At 46.1% G+C, this 26,991-nt stretch overlaps 1 protein-coding gene across 1 annotated transcript in view; it reads left to right on the forward strand.

The window, feature by feature from the left end:
* Positions 1-26,991, forward strand: part of HGD (homogentisate 1,2-dioxygenase) — a 62,938-nt gene that overhangs the window by 16,730 nt on the left and 19,217 nt on the right. Inside the window, exons 4-10 of the mRNA XM_068106302.2 lie at positions 2,387-2,492; positions 22,888-22,947; positions 23,143-23,234; positions 23,844-23,878; positions 24,302-24,381; positions 24,656-24,755; positions 25,388-25,512. Coding sequence (XP_067962403.2) covers positions 2,387-2,492; positions 22,888-22,947; positions 23,143-23,234; positions 23,844-23,878; positions 24,302-24,381; positions 24,656-24,755; positions 25,388-25,512 — 598 coding nt within the window. The remainder of the gene's footprint in view (positions 1-2,386; positions 2,493-22,887; positions 22,948-23,142; positions 23,235-23,843; positions 23,879-24,301; positions 24,382-24,655; positions 24,756-25,387; positions 25,513-26,991) is intronic.

The following is a 26,991-nucleotide window of genomic DNA, read 5'->3' on the forward strand; positions in this document are numbered from 1 at the left end:
GTGTCTCCACATAGAGGAGTGGAGTTGTGTTATTTAGGTAGGGCTAATGGGTAATAATTCCCCTGTGTGTAAAGGCCTCTTGTAATTTTGCCCTTCATTTTTATATTCAGGAAAAGCCATGCCACGAATGCTCCATTCACTCATAACACCAGCAGGGCTAGCAAAAACCCCACAGCTGCCCGATAGGACTAAACCCCGCCCCTCCTACAAACGACGTCACGCGAACCTTCTCGATGAAGGACTAGGCTCTGCCTCGATGACGCATGTAAAAGGAAACCATGCCCCAAGCTTTGTGAGTGGTTGAGGAACGATGGGGTGATTCAATCTAGTTCGGCGATTGGTGATGTGACGTCAGGCAGTATGGGCTGAAAAGGATAAGGAGGAATATTCCACCTAAATCACTCTCTTTTTGTTCTGGCTTTGGTCAGGGCGGTCTCTCTTTCCTGGTCGCTTGCTCTTCGTCTCTTCTTGCCTGGTCGCCGACGAAGGAGGACACGATCGTGCTGCACTTCGTGCGGGGTGCGCCTAAAAGATGGTCAGGGCTCGGTGCAGCCGAACGAGAAGGACAAAGGGAGGAGCTCTTGCCTGTTTTCCTCGCACCGGCGGCTGGCTATTATATGGACGCGACCGCGCCAATGCATGTTTTCCCACGCAGAGATGCGGGGCCTGTGGGCCACGCCAGGCCCTCATTGAGACCGGAGCTCCTTTCACCCACAACACTAGCAGGGCTAGCAAAAACCCCACAGCTGCCCGGTAGGACTAAACCCTGCCCCTCCTACAACCGACATCACATGAACCTTCTCGATGAAGGACTAGGCTCTGCCTCGATGACCTGTGTAAAAGAAAACCTCTCCCTGAGCTTTGTGAGTGATTGAGGAATGATGAGGTGATTCAATGACACTCGGCGAGCGTTTTGAACATTTATTGTTTGGCACATTTATTGTTGGCTGCACGACAGTGAACATTTATTTTCGTTTATTTTTCTCTTGTTCGTGTCTTTGAGTCCGTGTGGAGGGACCTTTATTTAGAACTTTTTGTTTACCTCACCTTCCCTTTTACTTTGTGTAATTTAAATAAACCCCATATTGATTGCATTTCTTTGTCGTGCCTGTCTTGTTCGTTTATTCGTTTGTGGGGCGAGGAATAAACCCCCGTCGCGGCCTCTCGTTCAGGTAAGGCCTCGGATCCTCCCCCGCGCGCCAAAGAGATATTCCCACCAGGTTCGGCTTATACGCCTCGGAGTAAAGCTCGTTTTGGCCATCCATCACTCTGAGGTGTTCACTACAGGGTAGACACGACAATATTCAGTTTGATTTGAAACCATCATGAAACAAGTATTCTCATCATTCTCACCAGGGGAGGGGGGAATTATTTTGTGCCCATAAGCTGGCACTGGATATGCACATTTGGTGGAGTTTGATCCAATCATTTTTACCTCCACCACCAAAGGTGGATGGAGGTTATGTTTTCACCCATGTCTGTCTGTCTGTCTGTTTGTTTGTCTGTTTGTCCGTTTTTGAACAAAATATCTCAAAAAGGTGTTGCGGTTTTGGACGAAATTTGGCAGAGATGTAGCGTATGTGACAAGGACAAAATCATTAGATTTTGGTGAAGATCCGGATTTGGATCCAGCTACTAGAATTTTTAAGTTATGCTTCACCATTAGGAGATAGGGCCAAAAACGATACATAGCAGGATATCTCAAAAAGTTGTAGACGGATTTGGACGAAACTTGGTGGACCAGTTGGGTGTCCGACAAGGACGATTCGATTCGATTTTGGTGAAGATCTGAATATTGATTCGGATATGATGATTATTTAATTTCTAAGTGAATTTAAACCATTGGGAGATTGGGCCAAAAGCGATACATTGCAGGATATCTCAAAAAGTTGTTGACGGATTTGGTCGAAACTTGTTGGACAGGTTGTGTTTGCGACAAGGAAAAATGGATTCAATTTTGGTGAAGATTCGGATCCGGATCCAGCTAGTAGAATTTTTAAGTGATTCTTCACCATTGAGTGATGTGGCCAACCAGGCGGAGCTATTCTCTCTATTGAGTGTCGTTCTAGTTGATCCTATAATATATCAGACATACACACATGCAGAGAATTGCCTTATTTTGCAAAGTAGAATTCCATCTGTTTGTATTTTAAGCATTATCTGATTCAAACAATCACTAACTTAAATGATATAAAAGAAAAAAAATTAAGTAGTGTTCAATCCACTGGTATCTTCTTTCTTGCTGTGTGCGCCTTCTCCTTGTTCAGTTGGTGGAGCTGTATATGGATTTTCTTCCTTAAAAATATCATAAACATCTCGTTCTCCATCGTAACAAAAAACGTTTTTCTCTACCCACCTTTCTTCTGTTATTTGCATTTTGTTACAGCTGGCTGTACCGCATCTTGCCTTCTGTTTGCCACAAGCCATTCGAACCCATCGATTCGGGCAACCTGGTTGGTTCCTGGAATAAGGTGGATCCAAATCCCAACCAGGTACCGTTAATATCTACAGGGTCACATTGAGGTCATTGTAGGTCTGATAGGCACTTCTGTTTCAGTAGGCCCTTTGGTGGATGCATTTTTATGATTATATCGATTTCTATGTGTAGACGAGGGATCAAAATTATCTTGAATACCATGATCAAGCGTACAATAAAGCGTTCAGAAACGACCACAAAAAGGCCAAACCCTTCAAACATTAGAGAGGTATTTCCCAGCAAGATAAGAACCTACCAAGTGTTCATACCTGTAGAATGAGTGAATGCTCAAGGGAAAGTTGTTGTTGTTGTTGTTGTTGTTGTTATTGCCGACCTTCAACAGATGGGTTTTGATGTGGTGAGGGGGATTGCTAGGTTTGTTGCGTAATTATTTTATCATAAAAATGAGTTCAATTATCCTAAATGAATGAGTTCAATTCGTACTTTACCTGAGATGACTGGTATTTGCTTACTTGACTTTGGATCACCTAATTGAGATTGAGTTGTTTAGACTTTAATAATGCATCAATAGGATTGCTGTTAGTCAAGATTAAGTCATAAATAAGCAAAGTCATAAATACATGAAAACTGGAAAAGAGAAACACACCAACAGCAGGGAAGGACACAACAGATGGACACTTGGAGGAAGAATAAGCAAGGGGAACCTCAAACAAAAAACATCTGAGCCTAGAAATGGACGTTTTACCTGGAGAAACAAAAAATAAATGGGGATTGCAACTCGGTGATGATTGGACAAATGGCGTCATTACCTTGTTTAAAGTCATACAGCCAGCCTCCTGTGAACACTTGTTGGACTCAGTGTAATCTCATGGAGACTCTGGACCTATTGGATATTAAATTTACGTTCTGCATACGGAAAAAGGAAATCTTTGAATGCAATATAGGTTCGATTCCTGACAAAGTATTGACCTTCGAATGTCCATATGCAGTCCACGCTCAATCCCTCTTCCGGCTGAAGAAATGACGTGCCAATGTTGGATGAGGTGCAGGCATGCATCGTGTGACGTACGACGCTTGCTTACCGAAAGCACCGTTATTTAATGTTTTACACCAATTTCATTGAGGGTTAAGTTTTTATTGCGACAATGATCTTTTACATGTGAAAATAATGCGGTGCCAGAGGCTTTGGGGAGATTGGCCCAGAGTTTTGGAAATGTATAAGGAACAACCATACTTGTGTGTGTGTGTGTGTGTGTGTGTGTGTATATATATATATGTATATATATATATATATATATATATATATATATATATATGTATATATATATATAATTATATTATATTTATTATGTATATTTATTTATTTGTTTATTTATATATATTTATATATTTATATATTTAATTATATTTATTTTTATATTTATGTAGATACATATATATATATATATATATATATATATATATATATATATATTGTTGCGGAGATGAGGACTGTATTTTTTTTGATTGTGTGCTGTATTATTATTATTATTGTTATTCTGCGCCCCCCTACCTCCGGAGCTGTGTAAAGGTGAAAGGGCATCCCATAATTAGTCCACAAGCATACACGTCAGCCAAGTAATAGAATACCCCTGTTGATAGTTATCTCTTATTCTGTGTTTTAGGGTAAGGCTGTGTCTCCCATTAATTGAAGTACTCCATTGCACCAGTGAAAGAGAATAGATCCCCTTTCATTCCCATCCCCAAAACCTCCATTTCCTATCACATCCCCCTTTCGTCATTGCTGAGCCCTCGATTCTCAATTACCTGCCCTCCAATAACCGCCATTGACCACGAGGCTCGAGTCGGGGAAGAAAGGCGTGTCTCCACCTCGTCATAGAGGGGAAGAGGGGCGTGCCCGCCCGTCGTCATCCAGGGCGGAGCCCGAGGGTCGCGCGACCAACCAGGGCCGAGGTGAGCACCCCGACGGGCGTGTCCAAAACGCCGGCGGCTTAATCGCTGGAGGCGCTATAAAAAGGCGCGCACGGAAGTGAGTCGTGAGTTGGTCTGAGTTGGTTGAGAGTTGGTCGTCAAGAAAGAGGGTCGTGAGGAGTCAGTCAGTGGAGTCGGTGGTCAGTTGGTTGCGTTGGTTGCGGTGAGGAGTCGGTGGTAAAGAGTGAGTGGACCAAGAACGAGTGGAGGGTTTGGACCAGACGAGTCGGACAAGGCCTGGCAAAGCACGCGACGTACACAGCAGCCAAAACAGCAGCGTGGGGCCTGGCCTGAACGGCGGCTGCTAAACGCGCCGGTTGTGCTGCGGGACCCCCTTGGACCTCCCTCTCCCTCCAGCCATCCACCTCCTGCCTTTCCACCCTTCTTGTGGACGTGAGTTTGTTCTGTTTGTTCTGTCCTGGGAATAAGTTAAGTCTGTAGATAAGCTAGTATTTGCACTGTGTCACCTGCGTCTTATGTGTTGTAAATAAACTTGATTGCTCCTTTTTGCTTATGTGTGTAAATAGTAAATAAATTCAGTAGTATTTCCAAACCTTTCTTTGCCTTCGTTTTCCTCTTTGCATTGCGTCGTTTTCGTCTTTTCCCTCATTGACTAGCTGCGGTGCGACCCGGCCAACGTTTGGGTGGAATCGGGTGAGTCGGGGATCCTGTAACGGTCGCGGTAATACCAACCGCTCGGTCAATATAACATCTGTCCGCGATCAGTAACAATTGGTGTCTGGGAGTGAGATTCGAGGCCCGAACCAAATTTTTAAAACGAATAGAGAAAAAAAAAATTTGGTCAAAATTACGAGCTGCCGAAATTTGTTTTTTTAAAGAAAAACCCGAATTTTGAAATCGCGCCATGGCTGGTCAAGGCGACGGGATGCCGGTGGGAGAGATAGACGGGGTAGAATCGACCCAGGACCTCGGGGAAATGTATGTGGAGGAAAGAGAGGAGGAGAACATTGGCAATGTGGTTGAGGAAGTATCAGGCGCGCAAAATGGCGTCCTCGCGCACGTGGGTGGAGCGGCACCAAATTTTGCCGCGCCCGCGACCGCAGCAGTGCCGCTAGTGGATTTGAACCTTTTTATGATGCAAATGAAGGCCCTTATGGAAAAGAATAGTGAGCAATTGGGAAACCAGATAGAGGAGGTGCAAATCGGGTTAGAAAGTAAACTGGATGCTCAGAGGGATGAATTGGGACAGATGAGGGTGGCATCTACAAAAGAGATGGGGGAGATGAAAGAGGAGATACGACGAGGTGTGAGTGAGGAGGTCTCAGGGCTACGCGAGGAGGTAAAGCGAGGTGAGAAGCGTATGGAGAAAGAGGTGAGAAATAATACGGCAAAGTTACAAGGGGGAATAGAAGATCTGACGGAGGAGGTGGAACAGCTGACGGAGGGACAAAAAGAACTAGTGGAGCAGGTTCAAAAGAACACTGCGGTACTAGGAGGGTTAAAGGCGACACAAAAAGAAATTAAAAATGACTTAATAGCGACACAGAGGCAATGTCAGATGGTACGTGAGGAACTGACAATGAGGGTGGACGAGGTGACAGAGATAATGGAGACAAAGGACCGGCAGGTGAGGATGCACATAGAGACGGTCACGGTAGCCTTAGAGGACGAACTTGAGGAGACGCACCGAGAAATAAAAGAGGTTAAACAAAAATTAGAGGAAGTGGAAGAAGAGGTGAGTGAAATTAAGAAGAGACGGACAGAAACTAAGAGAGAAATCCAGGAGGAGGTAATGGAATTGGTACAAGGTCGGTGCTCAACTCATGATGTGCTGCTCACTAACCAAATAAAGAGTTTGCAGGTGGCAAAGGAGGCGCGACGACGAGGTACGGAGGTGAGTGGCAATGTATATGATGTGAGGAAAGCTTCAGTCGGCTTGGGGATTGGTTTGGATCCGGGTGTTCGTGAAAGGCCGTTGGTGAAGTGTGCGACAGGTCTGGTGTGCGAAAAAAGAGGTGTGCGAGAATGCCCGACCATGGGGTGTGTGAGGAAAAAGTGCACGCCAAGGAGTGAGTGTGCCGTCAAGAGTGAGTTGGTCGAAGCGCGTGTGCGAGGGGGTACATGGAAGCGCGGTGTGGTGAGTGTTACGGAGGAAGTAACGAGAGAGTGTACACCTGTGGTGAGTGTTACAGAGGAAGTAACGAGAGAGTGTACACCTGTGGTGAGTGTTACAGAGGATGTAACGAGAAAGTGTACACCTGTGGTGAGTGTTACAGAGGATGTAACGAGAAAGTGTACGCCTGTGGTGAGTGTTACAGAGGGTGTAACGGGAGAGTGTGCGCAAGAGGGTGCGCGAGAAAGGTGTGTAACGGACAGGTGCATGAGGAAAGAGTGCGCTGTCGAGAGTAAGGGTGAGTGCACGACCGAGAGTGGAGGTGAGAGTAGTGAGAGTGACACGGAGCGTGAGTTGGTTGTGGCAGGTGAGCGAGGATATACACCTGGAATGGAAGGATGCACACCTGGAATGGTAGAGCGTGAGTGGGAATGCACGCTGGAATTGGTAGTGAGGCACGTGGTTGGGTGTGCGAGTGAGAGCACACCTGTGATTGTCACAGAGGAGGTGACCGAGGAGGGGGCGCGAAGAGGTGTGTTGGTGAGGTGTGCGAGCGACGAATGTGTGCCAAGGTGTTCGGTGGTCAGGTGTGTGACCAAGTCGGTGAGCGGAATGAGTGTACCGAGGTGTGTAAGAAAAGGTACGACGAGGAGCATGGAAACGGCTGCATGTATGAGCAAGAAAGGGGTAGCGTATGCGTATAAGCATGCAGGTGAGGCATCGATGGTAACCGGGTTAAAGGTTAGAACGACTTTTAGCCGAATCGGGCCCTCGGTGCGCGTCGGGCAGCTTCGCGTGCCGCGAGGACCAGCGGGGATCCGAACCACGGCGGTTTCGAAAGAACCGCCGTACGCGATCCACGCTGTGCCTCGCTTGGAACGGCCGCGTCCGGGCTCCACTAGGCGGAGCGGGCAGCCCGATAGGAAGGGTCGTCATGGCGACCACTTTCTATTGAGACGTGCCGGCAGGTCGAGATCGGGACATTGGATGGCTCCACGCCGAGGTGGTGCGTGGGATCTCGGCCCGGGTAAGCCCCCGTCCCTGCCACGAATGCGGGACGTATCCAGCCGCTGGCACAAAACGACCCGCGTTCATTGCTCGGCTGTACGAAGCCGGGCTGTAGACGTGAATTGGCGCACCGAGAGGATGTAATAAGTAGACGGGTGATGAGGATAGTGTTTTGGACTCAAAATTAGAAAAAAGCAAAATTTGATGATTGGTACGGTGATTGGCAGATGATTGGCAGAATTTTTGATTGGTTGGATTTAGGTGTGCGAAATTGATAGTAGGACCTCCCCAATGTGGTGGGATGGCAAATCCACCATCCCTCACAGTGGGGCAAATGCGCAATAGTTTATGGGGTGGCTATGACAACCGAGCCAGGGAGGGCTTGGATAATGATAGGGATCTAGAAGAGATGACATTAGGTAACGTTAAGGTTAGTTAGTGACTGATACCTGTAGTGGGGACGCAGGTAGAGTAGAGTGGATTATAATGACGTGGGAGCGCAATAGTTTAAAGGGACGACTGGGAAGCGCAAGTTTCAGAGGGGAGTAGTTAGCTGAGATGATGCCGTGTGTGTGAGGATTGAACAGGTGTGATTGAACAGGTGTGATTGCACAGGTGTGCAACTGAACAGGTGTGTGGAGCAGTGTATGAGTGAGTGATGGTGATGTGTGTTGTGTTGACCAACTGGTCCAGGAAGAGGAGGAGGGTGCAGGTGGCACCAGGTGAGATTGCACAGGTGTGCAACGACAGGTGAATGGAGGACAGGTGTATGGAATAAATGGTATGGAGTATTGGAATGGATGGTCGTGGAGTGAGTATGGTGGAAATTGTGGAGTGGAGTGGATGGTGCGAAGGTGTGAATGGGGGAAGAGTGGACCCCCATCACGGATACCCGGGGCGGGTAGTGTAAGTGTTAGGTAGAGGGTACAGGTAAATTGTGGTTGGATATTGGCATCTGTGGTGCGGGTGAAAGAATGGTCTTTGGATGGGTGCATTAGTGTTGTGGAAATGGCTGGGCGTGTAGCCTGTTAGTGTGTGTAGTTGGTTTGGGCACTCCACCACTGTGAGGATGTCGGCCAGGTGAGGCCGCAGGTGGGCTCTGGGAGCCGGTAGTTGTGGATGGGGCCCGAGGATCCGGAGGACGGACCCGGGTAGCCCAGTGCCAGAGGGCACCAAGGGGTGACAGAGCCAGGAGAGGGCCTTCCCCAGTTAGTTAGGTTAGGGTGAGGAGCTAGGTAAGCTCGGGTGGCAACTGCAGTGGTGGAGGTGTGCAGGTGGGTAGACCTGCTGGGAGAGCTACACGTCGCAGCCCAGAAATTGTGCGAGGGCACCGGGAGATGAATCGGGGGAGTGAGACCCCAAATTGAGAAGCACCACAGTTTGGTCAATGGGAATTGGTTGTTAGAACCCATAGTGTAAGTGGCCAATGGATTGGCAGGGAAAGACCCCGGGTAGTGTAAAGTGTGTTAATGTCATTTAGAAAGTAGTTAGGATGAAGTCTCCTCGCACCATCTGCATCCACTCACCTGAGGTGACAGGTACTCCGCACCATGCCATGTTTAATTATTTTTACTGTGCAAATGTTTGGATTGTGAGACGCATCATGACGTGGGTGTGACATTGTGCTTTGATGTTCCATCTCTGCCTCCTTATGAGGATTGATGATGAATTTGGTGATGGCAAATTTTGAAGTAGAGGGATTGTGGAGACGAATTTGGTATAGGGGAAATATGGGGAAGACGTGACCGTAGTGACGAATTTGTAAATGTGGATTTTTGTACATATGGGGTAAGGGCAAGGGTAGGGTAGGTGACAGGGGGGGTGATGTACGGTAGGGACAAGCTTTCTCACTTCGTCCTCCGTACGCATTTCGCCTTGCATTGCCTTATTGATGTGTACCCTTGTGACCTTACCCCTCGCTCAATTGTCTTTCCCCTTTTGTCTCCCACATGACCTGTGCGCCATTGGGTGCCGAGGGGAGCGTGCGTGGGTCGGCCATTGTGCGCCCGAAATTCCCAGAACCAGCTGTCTGCATCGATGCACCACATTATGGACCACATGTCTGTGGCCGAGCCCCACTTATGGACCCCATGGGTTGGGGCATGGCCCCTCTGCTGGAACCGGCCATGAGGGCCCGAAATCTTGCTGGCGGACCTTGGCCACAGGGCACCGATGCCCCACAGGTGAACCACACTAGTCGGCCCTGTGGGCCATAAATAAAATCAAATAAAAAGGACACATGGGGCACACTTTATTGCAAATAGGCCGCCAGTAAGAAAAGCAAAGAAAATGACAACAACTGGAAGAGATAATAATAGCCAGCAGAGGGAGCCGAAGAGCAAGAGATCACCTGCAGGGTTAGGGGTTGTTGGTTTTATTTTCTTGAACAATGGTGACTGCACCGATTGGTGCTTGGGTGCGTTTTTGGGTGCTTTCATGGTGCGTCGATGCAGAGCAGACTGTCTCCCCCCCCCCAGAAAGAACAATCACAGGTCCTGGGTTAGTTTTGTAAATAAAAATAGCGTCATTGTAAATAATGCTTCCCACCGCCAGTGTATAGTTTGAAGACCATTCCGCAATTCGGTTAACTGTGGGCGTAAGTCTGTTAGGCAGGGTGCAATGGAGCAGCGGGACACATTTATTTATGTTTTAACACTGTCGCACTCAGGGTCAGGTTAAAAATAGAGGGAACTACACCTACGTGTCACACTAAAAATAAAAGTTGTAGGCCCGGGCCGTGCCTAAGAGGAGGAGGGTGCAGTGTTGCGGAGATGAGGACTGTATTTTTTTTGATTGTGTGCTGTATTATTATTATTATTGTTATTCTGCGCCCCCCTACCTCCGGAGCTGTGTAAAGGTGAAAGGGCATCCCATAATTAGTCCACAAGCATACACGTCAGCCAAGTAATAGAATACCCCTGTTGATAGTTATCTCTTATTCTGTGTTTTAGGGTAAGGCTGTGTCTCCCATTAATTGAAGTACTCCATTGCACCAGTGAAAGAGAATAGATCCCCTTTCATTCCCATCCCCAAAACCTCCATTTCCTATCACATCCCCCTTTCGTCATTGCTGAGCCCTCGATTCTCAATTACCTCCCCTCCAATAACCACCATTGACCACGAGGCTCGAGTCGGGGAAGAAAGGCGTGTCTCCACCTCGTCATAGAGGGGAAGAGGGGCGTGCCCGCCCGTCGTCATCCAGGGCGGAGCCCAAGGGTCGCGCGACCAACCAGGGCCGAGGTGAGCACCCCGACGGGCGTGTCCAAAACGCCGGCGGCTTAATCGCTGGAGGCGCTATAAAAAGGCGCGCACGGAAGTGAGTCGTGAGTTGGTCTGAGTTGGTTGAGAGTTGGTCGTCAAGAAAGAGGGTCGTGAGGAGTCAGTCAGTGGAGTCGGTGGTCAGTTGGTTGCGTTGGTTGTGGTGAGGAGTCGGTGGTAAAGAGTGAGTGGACCAAGAACGAGTGGAGGGTTTGGACCAGACGAGTCGGACAAGGCCTGGCAAAGCACGCGACGTACACAGCAGCCAAAACAGCAGCGTGGGGCCTGGCCTGAACGGCGGCTGCTAAACGCGCCGGTTGTGCTGCGGGACCCCCTTGGACCTCCCTCTCCCTCCAGCCATCCACCTCCTGCCTTTCCACCCTTCTTGTGGACGTGAGTTTGTTCTGTTTGTTCTGTCCTGGGAATAAGTTAAGTCTGTAGATAAGCTAGTATTTGCACTGTGTCACCTGCGTCTTATGTGTTGTAAATAAACTTGATTGCTCCTTTTTGCTTATGTGTGTAAATAGTAAATAAATTCAGTAGTATTTCCAAACCTTTCTTTGCCTTCGTTTTCCTCTTTGCATTGCGTCGTTTTCGTCTTTTCCCTCATTGACTAGCTGCGGTGCGACCCGGCCAACGTTTGGGTGGAATCGGGTGAGTCGGGGATCCTGTAACGGTCACGGTAATACCAACCGCTCGGTCAATATAACATCTGTCCGCGATCAGTAACAATATATATATATATATATATATATATATATATATATATATATATATATATATATATATATATATATATATATATATATATATATATATATATATATATATATACAGACTTGGCATTTAATATGGAATATTTTTTTTGTGGGGGTGAACTTACTTTTCAAGATGTCTTAGAACCAAAAGTTCATTGGAATTATGTTGAAATTATTCTAGATTTTGTTTATGTCACCTTTAAAAGAAACAAAAACCACATTTGACATTTCGAAACAAATAAATTGATCCTTGAAAGTGATGTAAACTGATATCGAACGAAATTCATGGACAGTACTGTGTTAAACTTCTGTACGTTTTCCAGAAGTATCTCTTTATTTTGCACATTAGCCAAAAAATTTTTTAACAAAAACAAAAGTTAAATTACGACTGGGATTACGGACAGTAAAATTACAGTTCAGTACTTCGTGTAACCCCCACGAGCATTCAGGAGAGCACGCACACGTTGAGGCATGCTGTTCACGAGATTTGCCAAGGTTTGGACAGGAATCTCTTGCCATGCAGTGACAATAGCCTGCAGCAATTCACGCACAGAGGTCGGCTGCTGGTCCAAGTGGTCGATTTGATGCGTTAATTCTGCCCACAAGTTCTCTATCGGATTCATATCCGGGGACATGGCAGGCCACTCCATATGCTCTACACCACGGTCAGCAAGAAAGTGTTGGATCATGCGAGCACAATGAGGCCGTGCATTGTCATCTTGGAAGACAAAGTTTCCTCGAAAGGCTGCACGAGCAAATGGAAGCAATGTTTCTTCCAGAATGGCCCTGTACTTGAACTGGTTCAGGTTTCCATTCAGAACAACCAGGTCAGTTTTGCCCCCTGCATGAAAAGCAGCCCAAACAGTCACACGACCACCTCCAGCTTGGACTCTTGGCACTATACAATCTTTGTTGTAGGCTTCATGCACTTGTCTGCGCACTCGGACGCGGCCATCTTGACGATAGACCAGAAATCTAGACTCGTCACTGAAGATCACGTGATTCCAGTGTCCTGGCTGCCATTGACGGTGCTCTCTGGCCCACTGCAATCGGCGCTGGTGGTGTTGTCTGGTCAGGCGTGGCTTTCTCAGGGGATGCCTGGCCCGATAGCCTGCTTGAACCAGTCGTTGGTTGACTAGCCTTCTGGATACAGGCACATTTGTCAGTTGCTGCCACTCAGCCCTAAGCCGATTAGCTGACTTGGTACGGCCATTGCGGACTAACTGGTGCAGCTGGCGATCATCCCTCCTTGTGGTTCTGCGTGGACGTCCTGGCCTCGGTATTGGAGTAGGGACACCCCTCTGAGCATTTCGTTTCAGGATCCTTGAGTGATGCCATACTGCCGAGCAATAGCACGCTGTTTCATGCCGTAATTTCGTAAAGCCACCACTCCATGACAAACAGCATTTCTCTGTCCATCCTGCATAGCCTGTTCTTGAGCCTGTTTTCTCTGTCCATCCTGCATAGCCTGTTCTTGACCCTGTTTTCTCTGTCCATCCTGCATAGCCTGTTCTTGACCCTGTTTTCTTTGTCCATCCTGCATAGCCTGTTCTTGACCCTGTTTTCTCTGTCCATCCTGCATAGCCTGTTCTTGACCCTGTTTTCTCTGTCCATCCTGCATAGCCTGTTCTTGAGCCTGTTTTCTCTGTCCATCCTGCATAGCCTGTTCTTGAGCCTGTTTTCTCTGTCCATCCTGCATAGCCTGTTCTTGACCCTGTTTTCTCTGTCCATCCTGCATAGCCTGTTCTTGACCATTCTTGACCATAGCATACCATCTCCAGGGGAAGCGGCAATAACTTTTGGAGACGTGCAGCAGTTGTTTTCCACTAATACAGAACGCAACAACCCTTGTATACCCGACTGTGAAGCCAATCATCAAATGCACCTGTCCGTACATTTTGCCACGCCACCTGTGATATAATCCTGTTGTTGACTTCTTGCTGCGATAGACAATCAGTGACATGGTTCTTTTAACAAATAAATCACCAAAGTGTAAAATAAACTCACCAGATTGATATACTGAGTGAAGAAAGTAAACCCAGGCAAGAAAAAAAAAATATTCCATATTAAATGCCAAGTCTATATATATATATATATATATATATATATATATATATATATATATATATATATATATATATATATATATATATATATATATATATATATATATTGTTACGGACATGACTTAGATGTTGCTTGACCGAGCGGAATGGCCGCCGTGTTCGCACAAGTTACCCGATTACACTCGAACGTTGGCCGAATCGCGCTATGCTAAATCAATGAAGGAAAGGACACAACGGCTGGGTTAAATGACACGACACCAGGGGTACAGTTCTCAAGACCTCCGGAGGAGGATATAATATGGGTTATGCAGAACGTTTAGATTACACGGCACAGAGGTACAGCACAGCAAGATGGGCACTTATACACGGTCTTATCTTATTCCCGACAGACCACAGACAAACGGGACAAGACTGACTCACACGGGGATTGATGGCAGGCAGTCGATAGCTCAAGGTGCACCTTGGCTCAGGGGCAGAATCGACCCGGTCCGGTCCAGAGATGCGGGTAGGTATATCGTCGCGCTGGAGGTGGCGTCCTTTTCTCTCCAAGCTGAGGCGCATCTGACGTCACCTCCGTCTTCCTGCGCATGCCAGCGGGAAGTGACACGCCCTCGGCTCGTTAGCTCCGCCCCAGATGGAATCGGTCCGCCGCTTCTTATTGGGTGCGGGGGGTTACCGGGCTCCGCCCTTGATGAGGAGCTGACAGTGAGCCCCTGCGTGGTAACCCCGTCGGAGCACATGGTCAATGGCGGCTAACCAAGCCGGAGTGAGGACGCACACTCCCCGCGCCGCCGCCGCGCCGCCCCCGCTGTTGTTGTTGTTGGTGTTGTTGTTCCATGAGGAAGAGATGCGGGGAGGTATTGGGAGGTCCTAAACTTACTAATGGTGCCATACAATCACATTCTGGTGCAACGAAGAGTCAGAATTAATGGAAACGAGTCCTTAACTGACATAGACTAAGAATAACTAGCAAGATGTCCTATAGTTGTCTACGTGAGATGCGGTGAACCTGGGCACGACATTTAATGGGGGAAAAAGGGGAAGGTCGGGGCTACAGAGTGTTGTTTACAGACAATGGGACTAGGGAATGGGGGATTGGGGATAGTTGGGGAGTATTGGGGAAATAGGGGAATATTTACAAGCGGATATGGATGGAGGCCAAATCCCATATCCGCAACATTGCACCCTTCTCTACCTCGGGGCGTCCCGACCCGATAAATTTTTACCTACGTTAGTGTGGCACTCAGATGTAGTTCCCTCTACTATTAACTCAACCCTGAGTGCGACAGTTTTACAGATGTTCACAAATTAGTAAATATGTCCCCCTGCGACGTTGCACCCTTCTCCTCACCGAAACACACCCACAGGATAACCGAATCGCGGAAAGAATCCTCAAACTAAACATACAGCCGGTAGGGAGCATTATTTACAATTGACGCTACTTTATTTACAAGACTAACCCAGGACCTGTGATTGTTCTTTCTGGGGGGGAGACAGTCTGCTCTGCATCAATGCACCATTAAAGCACCCAAAAACGCACCAATACACACCCAAGCTCCAATCGGTGCAGTCACCATTGTTCATCAATAAAATAAAACCAACAAACCCAAACCCTGCAGGTGTCTCTTGCTCTTCGGCTCCCTCTGCTGGCTATTACTTTCTTCCAGATGTTGTCATTTCCTTTCATTTTCTTACTGGCGGCCTATTTGAGCATAAAATGAAATGCACCCAACGTGTCCATTTTTATTTATTTTTTATTTATGGCCCACAGGGCCGACTACGTGTGCTTCACCTCTGTGGCATCGGTGCCCTGTGGCCAAGGTCCGCCAGCAAGATTTCGGGCCCTCATGGCCGGTTCCAGCAGAGGGGCCATGCCCCAACCCATGGGGTCCATCAGTGGTGCTCGGCCACAGGCATGTGGTCCATAATGTGGTGCATCGATGCAGACAGCTGGTTCTGAGAGTGCCGGGCGCACAATGGCCGACTCACGCACGCTCCCCTCGGCACCCAATGGCGCACAGGTCATGTGGGAGACAAAAGGGGAAAGACAATGAGCGAGGGGTAAGGTCACAAGGGTACACATCAATAAGGCAATGCAAGGCGAAATGCGTACAGAGGGCGAAGTGAGAAAGCTCGTCCCTACCGTACGTCACCCCCCTGTCACCTACCCTACCCTTGCCCTTACCCCATATGTACAAAAATCTACACATTTACAAATTCGTCACTACTGTCACGTCTTCCCCATATTTCCCCTATACCAAATTCGTCTCCACAATCCCTCTACTTCAAAATTTGCCATCACCAAATTCATCATCAATCCTCATAAGGAGGCAGAGATGGAACATCAAAGCACAATGTCACACCCACGTCATGATGCGTCTCACAATCCAAACATTTGCACAGTAAAAAATAATCAAAACATGGCATGGTGTGGAGTTCCTGTCACCTCAGGTGAGTGGATGCAGATGGTGCGAGGAGACTTCATCCTAACTACTTTCTAAATGACATTAACACACTTTACACTACCCGGGGTCTCTCCCTGCCAATCCATTGGCCAACTTACACTATGGGTTCTAAAAACCAATTCCCATTGACCAAACTGTGGTGCTTCTCAATTTGGGGTCTCACTCCCCCGATTCATCTCCCGGTGCCTTCGCACAATTTCTGGGCTGCGACGTGTAGCTCTCCCAGCAGGTCTACCCACCTGCACACCTCCACCACTGCAGTTGCCTCCGAGCTTACCTGCTCCTTACCCTAACCTAACTACCTGGGGAAGGCCCTCTGGCGCTCTCCCCACTCGGTGCCCTCTCTGGCACTGGGCTACCCGGGTCCGTCCTCCGGATCCTCGGGCCCCACTGACACTAACGGCTCCCAGAGCCCACCTGCGGCCTCACCTGGCCGACATCCTCACAGTGGTGGAGTGCCCAACCAACTACACACACTAACAGGCTACACGCCCAGCCATTTCCACAACACTAATGCACCCATCCACAAAACCATTCTGTCACCCGCACCACAGATGCCAATATCCAACCACAATTTACCTATACCCTCTACCTAACACTTACACTACCCGCCCCGGGTACTCGTGAAAGGGGTCCACTCTTCCCCCATCCACACCTTCGCACCATGCACACCACTCCGTACCACTTACTCCAACTCTCTCCACACCACCTTTACTTGCACACCTGTGCTCTCACACCTGGTGCCACCTGCACCCTTCTCTCCCCAAGCGCATTCGCGCTGATCCACAACACTCACTACTCATACACTGCTCCACACTGCTCCACACTGCTCCACACACCTGTCCAGTTCTCACACAGCATCATCTCATCTAACTACTCCCCTCTGAACTTTGCGCTTCCCAGTCGTCCCTTTAAACTATTGCGCTCCCACGTCATTATCATCCACACTAAACTACCTGCGTCCCCACTACAGGTATCAGTCACTATCTAACCTTAACGTCACCTAATGTCATCTTCGCTAGATCCCTAACAATATAACCTAACCCACCCGGGCTAGTTTTCACTGCCATAAACCCCATAATCTAGGGCGCATTTGCCCCACTTGTGAGGGATGGTGGATTTGCCATCCCACCACATCGGGGGTCTCTCACTATAAATTTTGCTCGTCCAAATTCCAACCAATTCAAAAATTTTCCATTTGCTGCCAATTCTACCCACTATTATAAATTTCGTATCAAATCACTATCACTATCACTATCACCATCATCACAGTCCACTATATCCTAGCCTCGGTGCGTCGTGACATCATTAAACTCGGTTCGTAAAGCCGAGCAATGAATTCGGGTGGTTTGGTTGCCTGCAGGTTGAATCCGTCCGGCTTTCGGTTCAAGGGAGGTGGTTTGGTTGGACCGAGGCTCCACGCACCATCTCGGCGCGGCACCTTGCGGTCCCGGGCCCGATGGCTCAATCTCCCCCGGTCGGAACCCCGTCCCCACGAGGGGGCACCGTTCCGCCTCCTCCCACTCGCCCTTGAACCGGACCGGTCGCCTCGCCCGACAAAGCCCGGACTCGACCGTGCGGGGCGGGGCCAAGCCCGAATCGGCAACGACGCTTCGAAGAGAAGCGACGCAGCATCGACCCGCGCCGGGCCTCGCACCCAACAAAGCACCCCTCGCACCGAGTGCTCGCATCGGCTATCCGTCGCCCTAACCGCTAAACCGGTTACCGTCGATGCTTCACTTGCATGCTTACAAGCATACGCTACCCCTTTCACCCTCACAAAAACACACCCATTCGCCGACGCACACTTTTTCCTCCCACGCGTGCCATTTCCACTCACACGGGACCCTTCACCAACGCCCGGATGCTTCCTCGATCCCAAGCGCGCGAAAATTCTTTTGTCGCTAAACATCCTCTTACAAAATCTCCCCGCACAATACACAGCACGTCTCACCTTCGGGGTTCTTCTTCCTCCCTGCACCAAAACCTGCAAACTTCCATTTGGATTAACGAGTACATCATCATGATTTGAGCAGGGACTTTGTACATAATCCATTTCTCCCTGCAATTCCCGGGCTACCTCCGTCATCTCTTCAATTTTAATTCCCAGCACTGCTTTTTCTTTATTCACCTCGACGACCGCTGGCTTTAATAAAACACCCTCTACCTCATCGGTCGCCGGCTTTTCCAAACCCCGTGTCGCGATTTCTACCCCCGTCATTGTACCCGTGCTTTCCTCCGCTTCGCTCAACCAGCGCTTTTCGACCCGCTTTACCTCCTCGTGCACCCCTGGGACCCTTTCGCCCAACTTGCGGTCTCTGTCCCTCTGCTCCCTTGCCTCTGATATCCGTTTTTCCACTTCACACCTGGATTCCTCCCTCAATTTTTTTAGATCACACCCGGATTCGTCTGACATGGCATCCCTCTTCCAATTATACATTGACTCTTCCATAGAGGCCCTCATTTGTGCCATAAATTGCTCCATGAGGGCCTGCATTTGGGCCATCCCTCCCACTTGTGCAGCGGGTGCGGCCGCCGTAGCTACGTGCGAGGCGCCATTTTGTGCGTCTGATACTCCCTCAACCGCCTCCTCATTGCTCCCCTCCATTTGATCCTGGGTTACTCCCAACCCCTCTATCTCTCCCACCGGAACCCAGCCGTCTTGATCTGCCATAGCGCGACTTTCAAAATTCGGGTTTTTATTTTTGTAAAACACAATCAAATTTCGCCGTTATAATTTCGAGCGCGTGAAACGCGCTCCGGGTCCAATCTCACTCCTCGACACCAATTGTTACTCTAATAGTACAATTGGTGTTCCAAAATTTGGGCCTAACAAATTTAGTCCCAGGTCCGAATCCAACTCCTGACAACCAATTGTTACGGACACGACTTAGATGTTGCTTGACCGAGCGGAATGGCCGCCGTGTTCGCACAAGTTACCCGATTACACTCGAACGTTGGCCGAATCGCGCTATGCTAAATCAATGAAGGAAAGGACACAACGGCTGGGTTAAATGACACGACACCAGGGGTACAGTTCTCAAGACCTCCGGAGGAGGATATAATATGGGTTATGCAGAACGTTTAGATTACACGGCACAGAGGTACAGCACAGCAAGATGGGCACTTATACACGGTCTTATCTTAGCCCTGACAGACCACAGACAAACGGGACAAGACTGACTCACACGGGGATTGATGGCAGGGGAGGGCAGGCAGTCGATAGCTCAAGGTGCACCTTGGCTCAGGGGCAGAATCGACCCGGTCCGGTCCAGAGATGCGGGTAGGTATATCGTCGCGCTGGAGGTGGCGTCCTTTTCTCTCCAAGCTGAGGCGCATCTGACGTCACCTCCGTCTTCCTGCGCATGCCAGCGGGGAGTGACACGCCCTCGGCTCGTTAGCTCCGCCCCAGATGGAATCGGTCCGCCGCTTCTTATTGGGTGCGGGGGGTTACCGGGCTCCGCCCTTGACGAGGAGCTGACAGTGAGCCCCTGCGTGGTAACCCCGTCGGAGCACATGGTCAATGGCGGCTAACCAAGCCGGAGTGAGGACGCACACTCCCCGCGCCGCCGCCGCGCCGCCCCCGCTGTTGTTGTTGTTGGTGTTGTTGTTCCATGAGGAAGAGATGCGGGGAGGTATTGGGAGGTCCTAAACTTACTAATGGTGCCATACAAGCACATTCTGGTGCAACGAAGAGTCAGAATTAATGGAAACGAGTCCTTAACTGACATAGACTAAGAATAACTAGCAAGATGTCCTATAGTTGTCTACGTGAGATGCGGTGAACCTGGGCACGACATTTAATGGGGGAAAAAGGGGAAGGTCGGGGCTACAGAGTGTTGTTTACAGACAATGGGACTAGGGAATGGGGGATTGGGGATAGTTGGGGAGTATTGGGGAAATAGGGGAATATTTACAAGCGGATATGGATGGAGGCCAAATCCCATATCCGCAACAATATATATATATATATATATATATATATATATATATATATATACACAGTGCATTCAGAAAGTATTCAGACCCCTTCACTTTTTTCTCATTTAGTTATGTTGCAGCCTTAAGCTGAAATCGATTATATTCATTTTTTTCCCTCATCAATCTACACCCAATACCCCATAATGACAAAGAGAAAACAGGATTTTAGAAAGTTTTCCAAATTTATTAAAAAGAAAAACCTGAAATATCACATTGACATAAGTATTCAGACCCTTTGCTATGACACTTGAAATTTAGCTCAGGTGCCTCCCATTTCTCTTGATCATCTTTGAGATTTTTCTACACCTTGATTGGAGTCCACCTGTGGTAAATTCAATTGATTGGACATGATTCGGAAAGGCACACACCTGTCTATATAAGGTCTCGCAGCTGACAATGCATATCAGAGCAAAAACCAAGCCATGAGGTCGAAGGAACTACCTGCAGAGCTCAGAAAGAGGATTGTGTTGAGGCACAGATCTGGGGAGGCCTACAAAATAAATTCTGCTGTATTGAAGGTTCCCAAGAGCACAGTGGCCTCCATAATTCTTAAATGGAAGAAGTTTGGAACAACAAGGACTCTTCCTAGAGCTGGCCGCCCGGCCAAACTGAGCAATCGGGGGAGAAGGCTCTTTCACGAGCCTCGATTCAGTATCCAAAAAAAAAAAAAGAAAAAAAAAAAGGGCTTTGGTAAGAGAGGTGACCAAGAACCCGAGGGTCACTCTGGCTGAGCTCCAGAGATCCTGTGTGGAGATGGGAGAAACTTCCAGAAGGACAACCATCACTGCAACACTCCACCGATCTGGGCTTTATAGCAAAGTGGCCAGACGGAAGCCTCCCCTCAGTGAAAGATACATGAAAGCCCGCTTGGAGTTTGCAAAAAAGCACCTAAAGGACTCTCAGACTGTGAGAAACAAGATTCTGTGGTCTGATGAAACCAAGATTGAACTGTTTGGCTTTGTCTTGCCACTCTGTCATAAAGCCCAGATCAGTGGAGTGTTGCAGTGATGGTTGTCCTTCTGGAAGTTTCTCCCATCTCTACACAGGATCTCTGGAGCAGCCAGGGTGAACTTACTACACAGAGCACATTGTTCCAGAAGTGCTGGTCTTTGCTGAGGTGTTCATTGGCAAACTTTAGTCTTGCCCTGATGTTCTTTCTGGGGAGCAAATGTTTCCTCCTGGCACACCTCCCATGTAGATCAAATTTGTGCAGCCTCTTTCTAATGGTAGACTCGTGCACTTTGACATCAATAGTGGGAAGAGCTACCTGTAGGTCCCATGATGACATTCTGGGGTTCTTAGAGACTTCTTTCAGCATCTTGAGGTCTGCTCTCGGGCTGAACTTGCTGGGGCGGCCTGGCCTGAACAAGTTGGCAGTTGTTTGGAATCTTCTAAATTTGTAGATGATCTTCCAGACAGTCGAATGATTGATTTCAAATTGTTTGGAGATCCTTTTAAATCCCTTCCCAGACTCGTAGGCATCTATAACCTTCTTTCTGAAGGCCTCAGAGAGCTCTTTTGATCTAGGCATGGTGACGCCACACACTTCAACAACAAAGAGCACACCAAACGAAATGTCTGAGGTTTAAATAAGACAGGTTCCTCCAAGATCCTCTTTAACGATGTTCTAATCATTTGCACCTGAGCTGGTGCACCTGATTCTAATTTTAGGTATTTGAAGTAGTGATAAATGTCGGGGTGTACTTACTTTTTCCACATGCGAAATTTGCATTTATGTTTATTTAAATTATACAATGGACTACAAAATGTAAATGTTTCATGATATTTGTTTTATTATATCACCTTCATTTCAACAATATTGATAGATAAAGATCAAATAGCTGTATGTTGAAATATGTTGAAAAAGTCAAAACTTTACACTTTACCTACTTACTTTTTCACGTGACTGTATGTAAATGTATATTTCAGTTGACTGCAGGATGATGACCCCCTGAGCATCAACAATTGTCTTTTGCAATTGTGGCCCATTGTCGTCCATTAAATTTTGCTACTTGGTCTCTCCATCAGATCTTTAGTCTATCTCTATTTTTCATCGAGGTCCTTATTTTGGTTTTAATTTGTAATTCGTGTTGTCCGTTCTTCTTGCCACGTGTCTAGTTTGGTGCTATCTTCAATTTTTTATTGTGACCAGTGTGCTGTTTACAGTAATTTCCTTGTTTTTTTCTGTCTGATCCGTTACCTTTTCTCCTCGTCTCTTCACTATTGTTCATACTAATGCTCATAAAATTGATCTTTTTCTATTATTACTAACCAGCTGATCAGATTGGCATTTGCTAGGATGCGGAAGCCATAGAACAACAACAACGACCTAAGAGACTGCTTTGGCCACACTGATGCACTGTAAAGAGTATGGTTCAATGATGAAGATGATTATGATGATGAGTAGCCGCAGTAGTGTTCATTCCCTTTTCATTCCCTTTTTCACATATTTTGACATTTTGCTTTCTGATTGCTGTGGATGAGTTCATCACTTTTAGAGCTAATTAATAATAATTAAAAAATCAAATCTGATGATGATCATTTGGTTAAACAAAATAAAATTGAAAGTGTCATTTATTTTTCATTTAAAGATCTCGGCTGCACTCGTCTTCATCCTCCATTTTCACAAAGTTGTCAACATTCGGTTTTTGTTTTGCCCAATAGCAAGTCAGCATAATCAATGATTATGAGAAAGTGAAAATATTTTATTTCCTGTCCTTTTCTTATCCTTATTTTATCACAATTACGACTTGTTTCTTCACTCAAGATACAGGAAAATAATATAACATTTCCTTTGTTTTGGGTCAATTATATATATATATATATAGACATTTATATATGTTTTTTTTAACATTGCTTTATTTTTCAGCTTCGTTGGAAGCCATTCCCCATTCCACCCATCCAAAATGGACCTGTGGACTTCGTTCAGGTGATGTTTTAACTATTGCCTCATTCTTGTTTTTGTTTGCAAATATGTGATTGAACTCGGACTATGTGACCGACTGGAGGTTGAAATGTACTGCTCAATGGAATTTTAGAATAATTTATATTTTTCGTTTACCTTTGGTAGAATAAGGAAACAAATCCCATAAAATTAACCTATTGTCTTTTTCCGTACACCCAGGGTCTGGCCACTATTTGTGGAGCTGGTGATGCGACAGTTAGAAATGGTTGTGCCATACACACCTATTGTTGCAACAGCAGCATGGACAGAAGGTTTGGGTTTAGGTTGTAGTAGGGGTGGGGTAGGGAGTATGGGTGGGCAATTATACTGGCACTGGAACTTTTTTGTATGCAATGTCGAGGCTCATGGAGGATGTAGATCAACTTTGTGGTGGAGTGGATAATTCCTTGTTGCATTCACCATGCTGATGTAGGTTCAATTTTCATGGCCTTTGAATGGAAATTTCCGCATTCGGCAACAGATTGCATAAAATAGATGATGAAGTGTTTCTTTGGTTAAGAAGAATGCTACAGTGCCTGGAACACAAGTTGTAACTGAGCAGATGAACAATGCAGATGGTGAGGTTAAAAGTAAATATGTTCAGTTACTGATGGGAGGAACTTCAAATTTATTCACAGAAAATAATTTACCAATTATCAAACATACTAATACCTTGATAAAGACATTTAGAAAAGTGTCAACTGAAAGCCAGCCAGATTTAGAATAAACAAAACTGTTAATCTCTCTGAAACTTTCCAAAGATCGATTCAGTAAATACTTTGCCCGATTGCTAAAACCAAATAAATACTCCTAACAGAAAGGAATGAACAGAAAATGTCACTTCATACAGGTTCTTTCTTATTTATTGTTGTTTCCTGCAGGTGCTTCTACAATGCGGATGGAGACTTTCTCATTGGTAACGTTTTATTTATTTATTTATTTTATTTCTATTTTTAAAAAATTGTTATTTGCTTTTATTTACTTTACTTATTAACATTCGGTTGTGGTAATAACTGACCTTGTTCGTGATTCTAAATAAGTCTTAAAATTGATTTTCCATGACTTACGTCTATTCTCAGGAACTAACGGGACTTTTCCCTAATTTCTCATGCGCAGTGCGCACCGAACCTATTTCTTACATGGAGAAGATATGAATTGAGAGAAAGGAAGGGGAGTGGTAGGATTGGAGGAATAGAGGAATGCGAGGAGAACAAGGAAATAATTTTGAAAGAAGAAAAAAATAATGTGAAGGGAACAAATGGAGGAGCTGAGACTTTCAGCTGGAGCTAAGATATCAATTCAGTAACTGGGTTTTAATACAGTACCTCATCCTTCCAAGTTCCCCAACAGGGAGAGCTTATGATCACCACAGAGTTTGGGAAGATTGCTGTTACACCACTTGAGATTTGTGTCATTCAGGTATTCACTTTCTTCATTTATTGATTGTTTACCACTGTACTTGGATAAAGCGGTTTCTCCAAAATCTTCATCAATCTCACAGTCTGGATTCTTACATATGTTAAAATGATTCTTGTGCAATTTTTCAATTTTCTTTGACAAAAAGTTTTTCTTTGACTGTCACAAATGAACTAAAACCAAGGCTACCTTCATAATATTCAAATAACAAGAGAACAGATCGAGCATGACTTTATATTGTGTTGTTAATGCAATATTACTCTTAATGTTGTTGCAGCAAGGGATGCGTTTCAGTGTGGCTGTGACTGGAGAAAGTATGGGATTTATTCTGGAGGTTTACGGGACCCATTTTGCTCTACCAGACTTGGGTCCCATTGGTCAGATTTTCATCCACAATTATAAACATACGTACACTTGTTTATTATTAATGAATTATTGCTCGTGTCACTGTACTTAATATTTAAATACATTTCCTGTATTTTATTTTCTTGCATTCAGATACAGTATCCGCTGCTGCTGCTAAATCATAGTGCATTAGTATGTTATCCTGGAACTTTATTACACCTTGCATGTGCATTATACATATATATATATATAATTTTTTTTTAAATTCACTTTTAAGATATACCTCGTGCTAAAATCCAAACTGTTATCACCGCCTCTTAATCAGGAAGCCCAGACTCAAAACCTGCTGCTTTCACACCACACACTGATTGTTGGTCTACCTCTACTACCTGCTGCGTACTGCGTGACCGATAGACATACTCTCGTTCTACTTTCATCTCATTAGGACAACATTTGCTTGTTTTATCTAAAGGTCTCGTCACTGAGTGAACAATGTCTTCTGGTCAATATTAATATTGACTGTTTTAATCTCCCCTCCTATCTTTAGGATCAATAACTCTGCCTAGTTTGCTTCTTTTCCTCCAAACAGATGTTGACAACTCTTTGCTGTTGTAAATGTCTCATTAGTCAGATGTGACTCACAGCCAACCATCTTGTGCCACAGGAGCAAATGGATTAGCCAACCCAAGGGACTTTCTAACACCTGTTGCTTGCTTTGAGGAATCACCGTCAAATTCGACATTCACAGTAATTGCCAAATTCCATGGCCGGCTTTTCTCTGCAAAACAGGTAAATCATCAGAAAATTTTCGATATCCAGACTTGATAATAATAAAAATAAATAAAAATAAATCATGATGTGAGACATAGTTAAGTCTCATGCATTTCACCAATTGGTGACTGACAAATGCAAAGTATGGCTGCCTCCACAGAAATTTCTGAGAAATTCAATAAGCTGAATTTGCTTAATGATGCATTTTTCAATCTTAATATTAAGATAAGATTGACACATTAGATTGTGAGCAGAGTTTGGAATCCCTAGTTAGCTCACCTGGAACGAGGTTCAGGGGACCTTATGCGAAGGCGCGTCAGTCCGTCCGTCTGTAAACACTTGAATCTTCTTCTCCGAAACCGCTGATGGGATTGCGACCAAATTTGGCACAAATTAGATTTGTTGAGTTGTGACTAAAGTTTGTTCACGACATTACAAAACATCGGGGTCTAAAGGGGTCTATCGGGGGTCAAAGTGGATCCAGGTTTGACCCCCCAAAATAGGAATTTTCTTTTTCTGCTGAAACTACACACACGATTTCGATGAAACTTCCACCACAACCTTCACCACCCATGATGTACCAAAGTTTGTTCACGGCATTAAACAATATGTTCCCCTTTGGGGATCTATAGGGGGGGGGGGGGTGGTTTAGCCACCCAAAATCGGTGTTTTCCTTTTTCTCAAAACTACACACGCAATTCCGATGAAACTTCACCACAACCTTCACCACCCGTGATCTACCAACGTTTGTTCACGGCATTAAAAAAAACTGCCCTTTTGGGGGTCTACAGGGGGGTTGCCCCCCAAAATCGGTGTTTGCTTTTTTCTCAGAAACTACACATGCAATTCTAATGAAACTTGACCACAACTTTAATCACCTGTGTTGTACCAAAGTTTGTTCCTGGCATTGAAAACATCGTGGTCTATGGTGGTCTATGAGGGGGCTTGCTCCCCAAAATAGGTATTTGCTTTTTTCTCAGAAACTACACACACAATTTTGATGAAACCTTACCACAACCTTCATCATCTGTGATGTACCAATGTCTGTTCAAGGCATTGGAAATATTGGGGTTTGAGGAGGTACACGGGGTGGGTAGGAAGGGGGGGGGGTGGGGGTTGCCCCCTAAAATTGGTATTTTTTTGTTTGTTTGTTTAAAGTCTTATGTTTACGTTAGTATGATTCTACATGCTGCCCTGTCTTCTAGCAACCATTGAAATTGGTTTCAAATACCTTTAGTCAGTGAATTTCATCATTCAGTGAATTTCAGTGAATCAGTGAATTTCATAAACCACTGTCAGTGAATTTCATAAACCACTGAATTTCATCACTGACTAAAGGGGGCAACCTCCCCCCCTTCTGTTTATTCCACCATTAAATTATTTTCCTTCTGTATATTATTCTACTTTCTATTTATTCTTATGTTTGTTTCTTACGTTTCTTCTTATGTTTATTCTTCTTATCTTTATTCTTCTTCTGTTTATTCTTCTTATGTTTAT

Source organism: Myxine glutinosa, chromosome 2 (assembly GCF_964187855.1).
Source record: "Myxine glutinosa chromosome 2, kmMyxGlut1.1, whole genome shotgun sequence".
Taxonomy (NCBI): domain Eukaryota; kingdom Metazoa; phylum Chordata; class Myxini; order Myxiniformes; family Myxinidae; genus Myxine; species Myxine glutinosa.